The 18,202-nt window shown below is 41.8% G+C and overlaps 1 protein-coding gene across 1 annotated transcript; it reads left to right on the top strand.

Annotated features, from left to right (window-relative positions):
* The first annotated feature begins 1,890 nt into the window (after nucleotides 1-1,890).
* LOC117778367 (oxygen-regulated protein 1) lies at nucleotides 1,891-10,601 on the top strand. Its single transcript, XM_034613873.1, has 5 exons — nucleotides 1,891-2,091; nucleotides 2,937-3,614; nucleotides 4,689-4,848; nucleotides 5,076-8,455; nucleotides 8,519-10,601. Exons 2-5 carry the CDS (start codon nucleotides 2,952-2,954, stop codon nucleotides 10,385-10,387), a joined length of 6,072 nt encoding a protein of 2,023 aa, XP_034469764.1. The 5' UTR covers nucleotides 1,891-2,091; nucleotides 2,937-2,951; the 3' UTR covers nucleotides 10,388-10,601.
* Nucleotides 10,602-18,202: the final 7,601 nt, after the last annotated feature.

Below are 18,202 nucleotides of genomic sequence, written 5' to 3'. Positions count from 1 at the left end.
GCAATATCAAGACTCAACTTTCTTTAACCCTTTGAATTTCATCATTCAGTATTCCAGGTATTCCCAAATTACAAGTTATTTAGAAACGGGCCGAGAAAAATAATGAATTAAAATAGATGTTTTGGTTATAGTCACAAACACAACGACTGAAAACGGCAGAGGTCAGCAAATCCCAGAATATCACAACATAGGCTTCACCTGGATCACTATTCACATTCAGCCACAGTTAACAAGAAACGGAAACTGACAAAAAGCTAAATATAATTCAAATAAAACAGGAAATAAAAAGAAATACAATTTTGATGGATCAGATCATAACAAGTAGCAAGTGCATATTGTTTTTAATTTAAAGGGATCTCAACCCAAAACATTGATTTATGTTTTTGTTGGAACACAGAGGGTTTGCACTCATTTGGATCTGCAGCTGTTTTAACTCCTGTAAATAATTTGTGAGTATTGGTTTGATTAATTCTGCAATTTATGTATTATTCAGTGTAATTAACATTCAGGGAAAGAGCTTATGTCTTGTTCAGGGAGCCTTGGGTGGCCTTTCGATGTAGGCGCGGCCGTGAAGCAGCTCAAACCTGTGACCTTTCAGTAACTAGGCCATGGTGATGGCACACTGTTGATCCTGTACTTCAGTTATGTGCTACTGATTGACTTGCTAATTTGGATCTCGCTAATCCAAAAATCAGCATGTGATAGTACCACCGTGTGATTTAAGGTGAGACAATCAGCTTGATTTATTCAGCAAAAGGAAAAATGCATTATAGAGTAGAATAGAATACAAATGAAACCCTTTATTGTCACTGTATCATATCACTCTATCATATATACAATATCATTTACGAGGTAATGTACGAGATTGGGAGCGCTACTCCAGTTGGTGCATTTGAAAGTAAAAAAAAAACAACACACAAACACACACGCAGGTACTATACGACAACTAAACAAATTCATAGGTCCTATTTAGTTACAGAAAATACAATAGGGAATGTATAAAGATAATGAAAAATGTCCAATAATATGCAACAATTAATATTACTTTTCACCACTTTGCCAAAACAAGTGGCAAACGTACCTATTTTAATCGTACTCAAACATTCTGTAATGGAACATGTCCTCTGCATAACCTGCACATTCCCTTTCTTCAATCCCCCCCCCACCAGCCAGTCTCCATCTTCCAGCCTCTCACTACATGTGTCAGTGAAAGGCATCAGCAGCTTTTACTCAGCCAGGGGCAGTTGATAATTGACACACTGTCTGGTAACTGCCGTCTCACCCTGTGATGCAATTAGATCATTTTTCACAGTTGGAAGACCAAAAAAAAATCTTCATCTTCTACACTGTACAAACATTTGAATATTCTGTGTTAATCGTCCAAGATTGGATATTACACTGCAGATAATCCAACGTTATGATCTTATTCCTTGCAGTGCTAAACTCAACAAGCACAAATACTGATGTATAGTGGGTCCTGAAATCTGATGGTGGATTTTAAATACCTGCTGTGAGGTAAAAGTGCTTTCTAAAGACCTTATTCTGCTTCATGCCGTCAGCAGCAAGTGCACAAAATCTTTAACCTAATCCCTATTAGGCCAAGACGTCTCAAATCAGATTATGTAGGTCGCCTGCAAATTAGAAATAGTCCGAGCCACCTGCGGTATCTGTTTGGAGCAGTAAAGGTTCGCTGATATCGTTTGACCTGGACATTTTTTTATACCTTAAACTTTTAAAATTAGATTTCCTTTCAAGGTACAAAAAAAATGAAGCAAATTTATGACACATACAATTGTCCTAAACCTCAAGGGAAACATCATCCAAACATTCTTTTAAATATTATATTGATAAAGGTCCAAAATCTGTTTTGATGTGGTGCAGTTCTTCCGTGTTTCCGTTATTTCTTACATAACTTATGTTCATATGCTGATTAAGTGTGAGCAAAGATTAAGCAAATTGGCCATGATGGTGCATGTCCCAAAATAGCCCAGGGCCGCGGCTGAGAGGCTTTGACCAGCACTCGGAGGAATAACAGATGCACACTTTCTGCGGTTTTAGCCACTATATTTACGGTGAAATGTGACAAACACGGTAAGCCCCTCTCATTACATCTTGGTTTATGTGTTTGTGTGCGTGTCTGTTATTTTCAACAATTCCTACAGGGTGTAGTTTGTCTGTCAGGTGTCTGTGGCCTTTGTCTAAGACCGTATGTGTGTACAGTTACTTAGACTTGTTGTTCACAGTAATGTAAGTGGGTAACTATTGTGAGTTTAATGAAGAGGAATGTGTACTGGGACAGATTTTTTTCTTTCTATGTTGAAGTGTATAGATGAATATACTGTGCATGTTGTAAAGCCTCTTTAAAAGGCTAAATACGAGTCTCTGTGGACTATGAGACGTATCTCTGACAGACTATTCTCTTTGTATAAAGGCCTAATGATAGTATGCAACTATTATGCCAACATAACAGCTTATGAATTTTTTTACTGTACTGGAATTGTCTAATAATTTGTCAAATATATACATGCAATTTCCATTGACCATTGACAATGCATTTGATTAAATGTCACGTCCCAGGTTTTATTTTACATGCACCGGTATTCTATACGTGTCTGTGAGGTCAAAACCACAACTTGATATATCTAAATGCCTCTCACACTCAGCAACTGCAATCTTGAATGGTGGCAGCTTGTGGTTTCCTTATTGGGGTTGTGGTCATCTTCAAAATTAATAATTCATGTTGGACAACAGACTATTTCCAGCAGAGCCGCTGAGTTTCAAGGAGGAGAATACATGGAAGGAGTGTGGCTATATCTCGGTGAAACTAAGTCTTCAAAATGAATAAATGAACAGGGAGAAGTAGTCGATCACTTTAGAAGCACAACTTAGTGTGAACTCTAGTAACAACTCTCTCCCTCTCTGTACTTTCTTTCTAGAGACCACTTCACAAAATGAGCAACACGCCCATCCAGGACCCGGCTGCCGAGGAACTGTCCTCTGGCAGCGACCAGACGTTACCCTGCCCACCCTTACAGCCCACCTCTGATCCCTCAGCGTCCAAACGATTATGCTTCTACAAAAGTGGTGACTATAAATTCAGCGGGCATCGCATGGTCATCAATGCCCGCACCTTCAAGACGTTCGATGCCCTGCTGGACGCTCTGTCCAAGAAAGTGCCTCTGCCATTTGGAGTGAGGACCATCACCACACCGCGCGGGATCCACCTTGTGAAGGGTCTGGATGAATTTCACGATGGGGGATCTTATGTGTGTTCTGATCAGAAACGGGTGAAGCCACTAAACCTGGCTGAGGTGAACCGGCGGCAGGTACCGTGGAATACCACCAGACCCCTCAGCACTGGGCGGCGGAGGCGTCTCCAGTTCGGTCAGTTTGGCAGGAGGAAGGAGCTCGCCAACAGGCCGGCAAAGGTCACCGACAGGGTGACATTGCGGACACCGAAAAGACTTGTGGTCATCAAGAACAAGGATCCCACAGTTAAATGCACTATCATGTTGCAGAGAAGAACGGCACCGACGTTTGATGCTTTGCTGGATTACCTTTCTCAGATCCTGAAGTTCCCGGTGTTGAAACTGTTCTCCACCGACAGCAGAAGAGTGAGTGTTTTGAAAACTGAAAGTTGGAATGATGATGGATCAGAATTAGTTAAAATTAACTCTTTGAAATATTATGAACTGCAGATGCTTTTGTGGAATTGGTGAAATGTTAGATTTGTGTGAGTTAGTTCCCCCAAACCACACTCAAAGAGCAATGAGAGGGATTTTGATGTTCTCAATTTAATATTTAAATTTAATTCTCAACAATTTCATTGCATTCTTCACTTCTCTTCAAACAAGAAAATGTTCTTCTGTCCGTTAGCACCATGGCGTGTTAATTCATGGTCATGACTCAGTCGTTGTCCTTGGATAGACTTTCTTTCGGCCTAAGGCTATATAAAGCAAAGGTTTGTCTGGGCCACACAAATAGGATAGTGTCTTTAAATCAAAAAGCTTTAGGCAGACAGACTCAACCACACATGACAGCGGTGTAGAACGCACCATGTTCAGACTTCATCACCTTATTTTAAAAACATCAAAACATAGATTTTCTTCAAGAAGTATTTGAAGACTGTGGGAACTATCTGGACCATGATGCTTTGTGAGTTACGCTTTTCGATTGTTTTGCCAGAACTGAATGTCTGTGAGTCATAGAGTTGAGTTAGTTTGTGAGTTTTCTCTTTCAAATGAATTGTCACAAAGTTTTATCTGACGCCTTTCAGTTTCAATATAACTACAAACGTGTATGTTCAATACCTCAGGAAATCAGGGCTTTTAATTTTACCTGTTACCTTGCACATTGTAAGTATTCCAAGAAGTGCTTAGAGGTGCCATCAAAATCTCTACCCCCTGGTGAGTTATCTCTGTAATCCCACATGTACTCTAGCAAAAACAACAAGCTCCCTTTTATAGGTCATGAGTAAAGAACCTTTAAATCCATCACAGAGCTTTAGAACAGTCTATGATGTCTAGACTGTATTAAAATAACACTTGGGATGAAGAAATAGAATCAACTTGCAAGTGATATTGCGACTTTGAATTTCAAAGGAAGAGACAAGTAAATGGACAATTCAAAATACTGTTTCCTCAGACGTTGACTCGAATGTCCAAAACTTGTTTCTCCTCTTGTTTCAGGTTGACGGTCTTGCTGCACTTATCCTGTGCTCCGGAGTTGTTGTGGCTGCGGGAAATGAGCCATTCAGATTAGGAAACTACAGTTTTAACAGAACGGGCCAGACGGCACAGGCCTTGTACATGGAAAATCTGGATCCTTCTATGCTGCAGCCCAGCACTCGTAAGTTTTAATACATTTAATGGATAAACTCCAAGTAATGTTGTATGTCTATAGTCAGTGACTGATATTCAAGTGGTGTGAATCTTCTCTTCTAACTAGTTTGAAAGGATGTTTCTTAAAATATCTAAATAGTCCTAACAAACTAATATAAATATTTCCTAAAACATTTTCTTCCTCCCTCTCTGTTTCCCACTTCTTCCACAAACACCTTCCACCTCAACCCAAAGACAACAACAAATCCTTCTCAAGTGGAAGAGGCTCGAGGAACTTCTCCCTATCGTCGGAGCGATACGTTATCAACCAGATAAACAGGTCTCGAGATGGAAGCATGAACAGCCTGCATCACCACAACGAATCGTTTGACACCGAGGTCAACCAGAGGGGGAGGGGAGAGAATGAGCATCATCCTTGCATCTTACCTCAAGACGACGACATTGAAAAGTCTTTCCGTGTGAATCAAGACGGCAGCATGACTGTAGAAATGAAAGTGCGTCTGACCATTAAAGAGGAGGAGATGCTCCACTGGACCACCACGCTCAGCCGCCACTGCCTTAGCAAGAGGACAGTTTGTGCCTCCATTTCCGAGTCGGCCAACAGCTCACCTGACTCAAACAACGGCGTTGCCAAAGACTCCTCTAGCATCAGCGAAGGTGACAGCAAAGAAGAAAACCATCCCAATGGAGCTGGAAAGGGTGTCTGCTTTAACGACAAGCACGTGTACAAGAACTACAACTCAAAAGCTTTGGGAAGAGTCAAAACGATCAAACGCACTCCTACGCCAGGTCCTCGGCATGTTAAGAAGACGGCGTCTGTTGAGAGCGTGAAGATGGTGACAGAGTCGGGGATTCAAGAGAGCAGACTGGGACATTATTCCTACATGGAGAAGACGGCCGATGGTGAGACAACTGAGGGATACTGCGTTGTTAGACACAGCAGCAGCAGCAGCAGCCGGCCAATCCCAAAACCTCGGAAAACGGCCTCTGCTGGAAAAGGCAACAAAGGCTCCCACTCCTCCATCAGGTCGTCAGGAGTTGCTGAGGTCCTTCAGATACAGAATAACGGGATGGAGGTTACAGAAACTGTCATGCATATCTACGAGAGTCAAGGCTGCTATGACAACTATTTTGCAAATGAGGAATATAGCGCAGATGGCGCACCTTTGCATGGTTCCACCTCAGGGCCAAATAGCAAGCCGTCCACAGGGCCGTCGGGGCCACGTTCATCCAGCAACGACTGTGATATCGATTTTAGCAGGCAGCCACCCACTGCTGACTCACTACGACTGAGAGAGGAGATGTTATCGTTGTCATCAGAACCAATATCTCCAACTCATGAGATTACAAACAATCTGCCTACAGTGACTGAGGACGATGCTCAAACAGCAACAGACTCCCGGATTGAGGATACAGTAAAAAGGGACAAAACTCCTAAAAGCGAGAAGAATAAAAAGAGGACTAAACCTGCTGTGAATCACAAGAGTTCAACTTCAAAAAGTAGCAAAAATTCAACTGACAAGCTAAGCAGCAATACCAGTGTGGGGAAAAAGAGTTTGGGTTCATCAGAAAGTGCTAAAAGTGGCCATAAAAGTAAAGAAGCGGAAAATAAAGAAGAAAAGCTTCAGTCTAAGAAAACAATCAAAGTTGAAAAGAAGCCCAGGAAAAGCTCAGCCTTATTAGACAAAACGGAAAATGTAAAAATAACCCCACCTAAGAGGCAAAGCATGAATAAAGTAGCTGCTAGAGATAATGGCCACAATGTAAATACTCCAAGTGGGAGGCCTCAGATGAAAAAGAACATCTCAGACATATTACAACCTAAAAAAGCACTTCTGCAGAGCAAGAAAACAATGAGTAAACCCAAATCCATGACAGAGAACAGAATGTCATCACCTAAAAAATCTTTGGAGGCAAGCGAGAGTGTTTCAATGCCTTCCCTGAACCCTACGCCCTCTGAAATCCACCAATATGTCGAGAACTGGTTGGAGACAGTCGGCCAAGAACAGGCGCCGTACACCGAGGCAATTCCAGAAGATTCCGAGCCTCCGTCAACGGTGGTGTTTCAGATAGGCGGTGGGTCGGAATCAGATGAAAAGGATGGACATCAGAATAATTCAGCTGAATATTACCCACTGTCTGGTGATAATATCAAGAAATCTGCTTCTTGTCTAATGGTTCCTCTTTACAAAGGAGAGCCAGAAACATCTTTGTTGCACAGTGTTTCTATGCCAAGTGTCAGAGTGGATCCTGCGCACCAGGACAACCAACTGAGGGCACATAAATCTGCAGAGGCCATTGGCCCCACTGGCTGTGAGTCAACTTCAACCACGTCCAACATTTTAACTCCTAAAGAGAAGATAACACCCGTCCTGCGGCAACTTTGTTCCTCCATTCAAAACATCAGGAGGGCGTCAGACACCAACACGACATATAACCTTGAGAAGTCCAACAGCCTCCCGGATTTCTCAACACAAGTAGCGTCAGTGTTCGGCTCATCTTGTAAAGCATTTCTGTCCTTCTTGTCGGTCATGACTCTGAGAGATGACCTAACAGGCTCTGCTCCCAGCGTATGTGACCAATCGAGAAGCACCTCAGAGGCCATGCTAATGATGCAGTCCCTTATGAAAATCTCTGCCATTGACGACAAAGAAGAGCTGAGGGCGAGTCTGACAAACCTGCAGAGCAGCACATCTTCTCAGTTTAGAGAACGATGGAAGGATTTCCAGATTTTGAGGGAAAGGCTTGAAAGTGAGCCACTTTCTCCCAAAGTTTCAGAAACAGAGTTTGCCCTGGACCTTGACTCGGAAGGTGGGGATATATTTGAGGATCAACATCTGACTCTAGATGAGCTGATGGAGGAGCTGAATATGCCTCAAGACCTCAGATCAGAAATTTCCTCAACAATTCACCAAACTAGAAGTTTTTACCCTGCGGAGGAGAGCACTATGGTAGAAACTGAAAAAAATCAGTCGGACTCAGAGGAAGATTTGGAGAAGTTTGTTGATGAATCCAATGATGAAGCAAAGTCAACAGATCCCGATGATACCTGCGTAGAGGAAAACTTTGCAGAAAGAAAAATGGATAATGATGATGGAGATAGAAAGTCAGATCAAGAAGCTGATGAAGTTCAGGAAATGGGCAATGATTCAGAAGTTTCACAGACAGAACAAGATGAGGCACTGAAAGACGAAGAAGATGAAGACCAGGTAGAGGAGGATAGGGAGGACGAGAAGGCAGGAGAGGATGGAGAAACGAATGAGACAAATGATGATGGTAAAGAGGAGGCAGCAATGGAAGATGTTGAAGGGCAGAAAGCAGAGAAAGGAAGTGTTGAGGAATCAGTTGAGAAAGAAAAGGAAGGAACAGAGGAAGAGATGACAGCAGATGAGGAAGAGGAAGGGGAGAAATTAGAAGAAGGAGGGGAAGAAGTGGTTGAGGAGACAGTGGAAGGACTGTTGGACGAAGACGATCCAGAGGAAAGAGAGTACAACAGTGTGGAAGAGACAGAAGAGAGAGAAGGTCTTGATGAGACGGAGGAGGAAGAGAGAGGAGGGACGGATGGGGTTGAAGAAGAAGCAGATGAGGAAGAAAGTTGGGATGAGGGAAAGCAAGTGGAGGCTGAAGAAGAAGAAGATGACCTTAAGGAGACAGATGGAAATATTGTTGAAGAGCAGGAGGAAGAAGAGAAGGAGGAGATCGAAGGACAAACAGTTACAGAGTACGATGTAGAAGAAGAGTTGGAGAAGGTTATTGAGGAGACAGAAGAGGAAGAGGAGGTAGAAAACATATTTGACATAGAAGAAGAGGTGGATGTGGTTAGTGAGGATTCAGACGAAGAAGCAGATAAAGTTAAAGAGATGAAAGATGAGGAAGAGGAGGTAGATAATGTAACTGAAGTGGTAGACGAGGAAGAGGAGGAAGAGGAGGTAGATAATGTAACTGAACAGGTAGACGAGGAAGAGGAGGAAGAAGTGGAGGTGGTTTGCAGGGAAAGCAATGAAGAGGAAGGGGAGGATGATGATGCTGAGGTTGAGAGGACAGAAGAAGAAAGGGTGATCACAGATGAGTCAGTTGAAGAGAATGAGGTACAGGAGTTTGAGACTGAGGAGGAGAGGGAAGATGACAAAGAAAATGAGGGATCAGACCAGGTGGAAAAACAAGAATCAAAAGAAGAGGTGGAAGAAGAAGATGTTTCTGAGGACACGGACAATTTTGAAGATGATAACGGTTGTAAAAACCTGCTGGAAGAGGCCTCCTATTTGCAGCAGAGCAGTCACGAGGAAGCAAATGCAGAGTGTAACAGTGAATCACCGACCAAATATTCCTCTGAGGGGCAGTGTGAGTACGCTAAAGGCAGCGGAACAGACAACGAGCTTGAAACAGACGAGGGAGGGGAGCGTCATGAGGAGAACAGCATCGGCATGATCCATCCTGTGGAAATATCACAGGAGTTACTAGACTTTGTTAACTCGGCCCTGCAGTCGTCTTCGCTCACTTTCTCGTACGACGCTCGGGGGAACATCAGGATAGAGCCGGATTACGCTCGAGTTGTACAAACTATGCCAACTCTTTTTCCAAATAGAAGAAAGGACAGTTCTTACGGCTTAAAACGTCTCCCGAGCCCAAACACGTCTGATTTATCCGATTACAGACCAGATACCTCAGAGAGCGGTGGATATAAGACTCAGGAGTCTGTAGATATTGTTACAGAGAGCGGAGAGGAGGCCTCAGAGAGATCCTCTCCAGCCTTAACACCTGAGAACGATTTATTGTCTCTTGCAAGTAATGCAGAAGTCTTACAAAGTTCCAGGATAAAAAGTGAAGAGAGTTTCTCCTCCAATGATTCGGGCACCAAAGCCTCAAAAGAGGATCTGTCTTATTTTAGTGCAGCAAGCTCATTAAAGGCAGATGCCGAAGCTGCGCCAGAGGCCGCACAGCCCGTCTCCTTCAGCTCAGAGAAGGACACCGGCGATGGGGTTTTGATTGATCAAGGGAGGTGGCTGCTCAAGGAGAACCACCTCATAAGAAAATCCCCCCCGGTCGCCCTGGGAATGTACGGTAACATGGACAGCTCCTCCACCGACACGGGTCAGGAGAACGTCGGTGAGGATTCTCCACTTCACCATAAGACCCAGCCCAACCCTCTCGTAGACATATCCTCTTCCGAGCTCGAGGATATGGCGAAGCCTCCAACTCCGAAGTGCACCTACTACAACATGCCACACGGGAGTGACTCGGATCCCTTTCTGGACAATTCCAGTGTGCACAGTGTGAAAAGGGACACAAGCAGTGGGATGGGAAGAAGCTTCAGGGTGTCGCCAAGTATCGATACTTCCAAAACCCGGCCAAATAAAATCGGCAGTCTGTCTTCTTTTACATCAGTTGAGTTCAGATTACCAGATGGGAAAATTCATCCCGAGGGGGAGGCCCCGGCTGTGGCTCAGCCAAGAAGGACATCTAGTGGGGGAGGCAGTGCACTGCAAGCACAGAACTCCCCGGAGACACTGCTTGTGAGATGTGGACAATACTGCCCCATACTATGAAAGGAAGTCTAATGTGTAGCTATGTTGGACAATGATTATTTTGTTGTGATGCAGCCATCAAATCATTTTAGCACAAACCTTCTTTGCAAACCAGCCAGACCTACAGACCCGTGCCATTTACTTCAGTTTTAGTGCAGACAAACATCGTTTACAGACTTTTTTTGTGTGTTTTAATGGTGATGGTGATGAAATCCAAAGTCATAAATACAATATAACAATAACAGCAAGTACAAACAACATATTTTTTTACTGTTTCACTGCAAACTGTACATAACAATCTATCATAAAGTACAACTCATCTATTTTTCTACTGAATATAAAGCAATACATAGAAGAAATAAAGTATATGTGAAAGAAACAGATTTTATTCCTGTTATATTTTATTGTTTATTGTTTATTGTCTAAGACAGTCGTGGGTATTATCATATTCAATAAACCAATGTATTGTTTTTTATTGTATATGTATAGTTTATAGTCCCCACTAGACTTGTCTTAGCTAGATAAGAAAAGCTCAGTCGAGGCTGAGATATCCTGACTTTTACTCCTTAAATTTTCAATTTCTAACACTTTCTTAATTTCATTAGAACCTGCTCTGTAAATGTCCACACTCTTCAAACTCCACGCCCCATGGTTGGTAGCTCTATATGTTATAAATGTGAAGTTTCTAAGCCCAAAACAAGATAACTATGAGGACAACATCTTAAAGTAAAATTATAGCATCAAATCTTTGTAATTCTAATATGTTTGTACCTTCCGTCATCGAGATTTAAAAAGTTCTTCTGAATTAATTTATTGTATGTTCCAAATTAAAACCAAACAATTGAGGCAGGTGTTCTGTAAAAGTTCACCACTGAAGAAGTTAAGGAATTGAATGATTGGAAGCAAATAATAATATGAACAACTATGTATTTTCAGAAAAGAATCAGTTTGTGCATTATGACGTCTCAGAAAAAGATTTAGGTCCTGAACTTGCTTGTGGGACTATTTCATTTACTGGGATGACCAATTCACGATTGAAACCCAGTTGTGAGTCAACTGCTGCAGCACAGGCTTTTTCTACATAAGCTCTTTTTTCAAAGCAGTTTTTTAAGGCACACACAAAAAATAAAAACAAAAAACAGCAGAACAGAGTTTGCATACACTTAAAGTTATATTGAGGATCGAGATGTAGACTGGTGAAAATAATCCCATTCATAAACAATTGCCTTAAAGCATCTCTGTTCTTTGGTGACATTTGACTTTCATAAGGTTATTAACTAAGTGAGGCATGTGAATTGTGAATGAGCCTTGGGCTAATGATACCCTGTTTATTCATGAAACTAGAGTCACATCATCCTGACTCATACAAGGTTTCTTTAAAACATCTTTAAATAACGATGTGCATTATCAAAAAAACTAAAACATAAATCATTTGATTATTTCTCTGATTCATGAAACAAAAGCCAAAGTATTTGTCTTTATTCTTCACATTCAGTCCCTCTGGTCTCACTCTGGTCCTGAGTCTTCAGGCAGGAGACGGTGAGTGTCGTCTGCAGCTGCCACTCGGTCAGGCTGATGCTCTCCGAGGCAGACGGACATATGTAAGTGACACTTGTGATGTGATGGCCTCTGACAGACTGATTGAACACACTCTGAAGAGGACCGCAGGTTATTATCCTTCAAATAAGTCTGTCCACATCCCAGCAGGTGCTAATGTGGACACTTATAATCCATTTGGACACATTTATATTGTATATTTAACCTGTTGTATGAGATGGTTTCACACAAATGCAGGGAAGTTCAGGTTCAAACTGGAGTTTGTGGGGTGTTTCCCGTCTGGTGGACCCTGACCCAATCCCTCCCTCCCATCAGACACACACACACACACAGAGAGAGAGAGAGGGAGACAAAGAAAAGAGTGAGACAAAGAGAGCGAGACTTTGCAAAGTGACCATTCTGGATACTTTCCAAGGGTTTTGTCAGTTACCATGGAGATCTGGAAAATAGCCCCTGCAGTTTAATTCCTGTGTTGTTACTTTGGTTGAAAGGTATCCAGTGCAAGCTGCGTCACCCCCGACATGAACGCCAGTCCAGGCTCTGCTCATTTTGCTGATCTCTGACAGAAAAGGTTTCGGTATGCATTAGAAAAACACCTAAATGCTGCAGGAGGAGAGAGAATTCCTCACGGTTACCAGCGGAAGGAGGATTATCAAGATCCAATTCTTCAGTAAAAGTACTCAAGCACAAAACCTCCATTTAAAAACATTAAAATATCAAGAGAGAAAGTATTGGTTAGACCTAGTTTGGCTGTTGCAGCCAAAGAATTAAAAAAAGTTCTCATTAAAAGATGTGCATTTGTTTTTTGGATTATTGTTTGCTTGACTGTTGAGTATTTCAGAGTTTTAATTCTTTTGGGGCTTTATACTGTTAATCAAACGAAGTAAAAAGTCTCCAGTCAAATGTCTTCTGGGTGAAACGAGACGAGCGGCCCTGATTACACAAATACCAAAAAGGTGCCTCTGGTTTAATGTTTAACAATATAAAATATCAACTGTTAAAAAAAAGAAAAAGAAAGCAAAATACTGAAATGATATTCAACACAAATTCACAAGTAGCACTGATAATAACCTGACTATTAAATGCAGACTTGACAAAACCAGCTTCTCTTTTTCACATTTAGATTTACGTCCCTTTACGATCTCCATGCATTCACCGGGGTGCAAGAAAAACACATTGTGCTGCAACACGCCCTTCACTAAATCTGCCGTGTCACGACCCACAAAGGGTTGAGTCAATTTGTCAGCTGGAACTCATGAAGGAGGGAAAAAAAAAAGGAGATACATTAACATAAATATCTACAACTTAATCTGTGTAATGCATCACTAATTTTCTGTCTGAGTTCTTGTCCTCACACCAGACAGCCCCTGAATCTCTGTCTGGGTTTCAGCTCGGGCAAATAATGTTGGGGATGATTGCTATGGCTACTGGGCGCGCGGGTCGGTGATTCACCATCATGGGAGACAAAACAAAGGGCGCCTTTTCCTCTGCCCTTGCCTGCGGTTCTGTGGCGATGACACCCAGAAACAAGATTTAGCTTCACTGTTGCCCCGTCCCATTCACAGGCCGACCTGATGTGGACTCTCGTTTGATTCTCGTCCTACAATGTTTTTAATTAGTTATCCCCCCCCCACCCCCCCCCCCCCCCCCCCCCCCCCCCCCCCCCCCCCCCCCCCCCCCCCCCCCCCCCCCCCCCCCCCCCCCCCCGTGGTGCCCCAAGAGAAAGAGGAACCTCAGCAACAAAATGAAAAAAGGATAAATTCCAAACTTTGCCAAGAATGGGAGCTCGGAGCTGTTTGGCCCAAACTGAGGCTCTGGGCCCAACCCGGGCTTCAAACAATAATTATGGCCTAGTGTGGGCATTCTGTTTCTGCAGTTAGGTGACAGATCAGCAATACACAATCCCTGCTCTGTGTGTGACAATCCCGGCCTCCTCTGTCTGTCTCTGCGGCTAACGCTGGCAGGGCGCCCTCATAATGGGCCTGGGAGCAGGAATTTTATGGCCCCCACCCCCCAGCTGCCGGCAAGTGAGTGTTGATCATGTGAATTTCCATCGCCAGCGTTAGTGATGGGGTTCCAGTGTTTACTCATACTGCGGCCCCTGTGTGGGCCCTCCGGCCCCACATGCCTTAGTGCATTTGTGCAATTATTTGTTCATTTATAATACTTTGCTATTGTGTACGTGGTAATTTAATTCATTTTGGATTAGTTATTTAAGACCCGAACTAAGTTTATAGAGCTTTTACGCCAGTTCTGCACTTAAGTACAAATTTGAGGCACTTGGATTTTACTTTGAAGTTAATTAATTACAAGCTACTTTATTCTTCTTGAGACAAACATGTGATTCAATAAAATAATGCAGTGTTAAAAGTCACTCCAACTCAACCAACTGCTGCAGTAAAATGCTACTGTTCATTCAGATTCAGAATATAAGTACTTTTTTATGATTACTTTGAGTACTTTTACTTTTTTAACGTTTTGATAGTCTTGTGTACTAGTGTTTTTTATTTGTAATGTACTACTTTGACTGCAGTAGATCTGAATACTTCATCCACTATTGGTTTTGCTAATGCTTGAAAGTAAATTTACTGGATTACTTAATTTAATCAAATCAAATTTTAAGGATCATGTACTTCATGCGAATATCCATTTTATGCTCCCATATACTTTGAATTCTTTACTTTTCAGAAAGAAATAATAATAATATGACACATTTTTATAGATTACTCAATATTATAATGTTGTTTAAATGTTTGATTATGAATTTAAAACTTGCAATTTACTTTATTAAAAAAATATTTACAGCTTGATAACAGTTGACAAAGAATGACTGTATTTATATTTAGCAATATTTTGTTGTAAATATTTTTGAATGCAGGTAATCCACTTGTAAGGCAGTGTTTCAATACTACCAGAATAGAACGATAACACTGTTGTATTGCTTCTTATACAAAAGCAGAAAATTGCAGTTTTTCACTGCTGCAGTCGGCCAGTTCTGGAGGAACATCCCATGAGTTGGCACAGAACGATGCAGAAAATCAGTCAATTCTAGGAAACTAAAGAATTAAAAACATTTCTGATAAATTGCCTGAAGTTTACGGACAATCTTACTTTTCATCTATCACATCCAGTGGTAGCCAAACATGTTATAGATAATTGTTTTACTCCTTTAAAAGGGGCCGTTGCACAACACATTTGAACCTTCAAAGCTGAGACCAAGTGTCTGTGCCTTACTCACTCCTGACACTGGGACTTCATTAGATTTCTTAAAGTGATCGAGTAAAGAAAGAGAAAGTCACAGTGCCTCCTTTATCTGCTGGTACATTCCAAAGTACTGTCACTTGACTGCAAGTTTGAGGTATGTGTACTTTGTTTGAACATTTCCATTTTACACTTAAACCTCACCTCGTTTTAGAGGGAGATAGTGTGTTACCACTATGGATTTACTTCACAGCTATTTGTCAATAATTAAACATAATGTGTGAAACATATAATAATTGGATTTATAAAATATGATAGATCTACAAATACAACATTGCTGGTTAAATGCATCAATAATCATCAAAATCTGAATTGGGCATGATGAGTACTCGTTGATATTTTATTACATTTTGTTATCAACACTTCGGATGTCTCTCATTACAGATGTTAACTAAAATGGCACTTAGTGGAGTGCACAGGCCCAACAGTCCTCTTATGAAATCACATTCAAATTGACTAGATTTTCATTTGGACCTGAAAAAGGCCCTATTGTGCAACATTACAGAAAGTGAAAGAAATTCCTTGAACAGCACCAAAATTTGGGGGATTTTTCTTTCACCCATGTGACATCATTCCAGAAAATGTCATGGTCCATCCTGTAGTTTTTGCGTAATCATGCCAACAAACAAACCAACCAACCAACCAACTAATGGGCAGGCGTGAACACATTTCCTTGGCAGAGGTAATAACAGTATATCATTAAACAGAAGTATTGAATACAGGGATTTTGCCTGTAATGCAGTATTTGTATACTGTGGTATGACTTACTTTATTGAGGTTACTACTTGTTCCCTCACTGAAAACAGGAGGGAAAAACAAATCAATCTCAAAAGCTGGGTTATCCCAATAATCTTGTTGTTGATCTGTTAAACTCAGTGTGTCTCTATGAGATAAGGAACGTATCGTTAAACCAAGACCCTTGTTGTCAAGACAACGTCAAGCTTCACCTTGAGGTTTAAAAACTAATCTCTCCAGGATAATTCTTCCCAAAGACGAGATCAGCTGGTAAAGTAGCAGGGTGTTTTCTTGCACAGTCATATCTCAAGGGCAACGCGCCAGCTTCAGATCACTGCAGCCGCCCTCGCCCGCCGGGTAAGAATGTGAAAATCCCCGTGAAAGGAATATTTGTGCACCCAGGCTATTATCTGGTCCACAAACGTCACTAAAGCAAATCACATCCCCATAAGTGACTGCTTCTTCTGTGTTCCTCTGTTGCACGCAGCAGCATCAGTACTGCACTGAGTTTGAGAGGTTGTGGTGTCCCTGGCTCGGCTCTGCTTCCCCCTGCGTCTCCCCTCACAATCACTGGATCTCAGCTGGAGGAGCAGCACTGCAGCAGCCCCACTTTCTGCACGCAGCGAGGAAACAGAGACAGAAAAAGATGGAGAGATGTTTTAGGACATGAAGATCAGTTCGTGTTGATAGATGTGATGTTTGATTAAATGTTGCAGGAGAAATAAGTGACTCAATTCAAAGTGCACACACACGCTCCGAGGCTGAGTCAAACGTCAGTCTTGAAAGATTTAATTTGTGCCCCACGAGCCCATCGTCTCCGTCTTTCTCTGTTTTCTCTGAGTCTAAGTGTGTGATCGTTGAAGATTTGTGTGTGTAGCAGATTGGATGTGTCCGCACGTTCTGCCTCTTGTTCGTTAAACCTGATTAATGATGGTGAAGCTGCTGACTTGCACATACTGTACTTGCACACACACACCATGATAAACTGTTAATTGTGCACACAATACGCTCTAGAACACAAACGCACACACACCAGCCGACACAAAAGCAAGCATGATGGTGCATGGATTGGATTTTATGACACAAATTGATAGAAAACTTGGGAAAAAGGGGCAATAAACCAGGCTTTGTAAATATAGCTTGTAATTATATGTGCTGTAAGAGAGAAAGAAATTGATGGATCTTGGATTAATTGTGTCAAATCTTAAATGTGAGGATGTATCAATACAATTAACGATGAGCTTTAATAATTCTTGGAGTTTCAGATCCATATTGTTCAGGTTGTGTGGACAGATTTAGAAAAAACAAACAGAAAACATGTGGAGCTCCATAAATAGTCCAGTCTGTCTCCTGACACTCGCTTGCTGTCGTACTCTCAGGAAACCAATACGATAATGTAGATGTGATTTAGGGACGAACATCAGGATGGGACTGAACATGCCATGCATCCATCCATCCAGCCATCCATCCATCCATCCATCCATCCATCCATCCATCATCCATCCATCCATCCATCATCCATCCATCTCCTCTTTTCTTTGGTAAAATCCGACAAATTAATCCTGGTCATAAAGATATATCGTTAAAATATTCAACTTGTATTTATGTGTCATTTCCATTTGACCACACGATATTCCAACATCTAATTTAGTTTTAAATGTGAAATGTGTTTGAATATTTGTTGAAGAAAGCACCCTGAAAAGTTATTTTGCATCCATGAAGCATGGAGTTTGAAACACCTTCGGTTTCTTAAACAAAAGTGAGACATATAATCAGTACAGAATGAATAGACTCACTAATCAATGTGCTGGTTTTGGAGCCATTTTTACCTCAAACCCTATTGGTGTTATATCGTATTATATCATCATCAAGAGTGACGCTATATCTCTACATTTGATGAGTGCTTTAAATCCCACAGTCAGGAGATCAGAAACTAATTTGCAGCAGTATACTTTCAGGTCTGCTCCTTTTATATAACTATAAACAGCATCTATGTAATTTATCCACCCCCCTAATGGAGTTTGTAAAACGCTTTGCTCCAACAGCTGCACATCCAATCAGAAGTTTGAAACGGTGTTGGCACCATCAGGGGTATTTGTCTATTAGCTGAAATAAGAAATACAAACTTTTGATTGGATGGCAGGACGCACCTTTGGCCCACCACGGCCTGGACAAGGCCCAGTTATTAATCCAGGATCCGTCTCTATGGGCACGAGAGAAGAAAGGAGAAGTGTGTTTTCCCTGTTGTGATTGGGTTCTCAAGGTGTCAGTCAAGTCACCGCT

The sequence above is a fragment of the Hippoglossus hippoglossus genome, chromosome 17 (genome assembly GCF_009819705.1).
Source record: "Hippoglossus hippoglossus isolate fHipHip1 chromosome 17, fHipHip1.pri, whole genome shotgun sequence".
NCBI classification, from domain to species: domain Eukaryota; kingdom Metazoa; phylum Chordata; class Actinopteri; order Pleuronectiformes; family Pleuronectidae; genus Hippoglossus; species Hippoglossus hippoglossus.
This window is presented reverse-complemented; position numbering and strand designations above follow the sequence as displayed.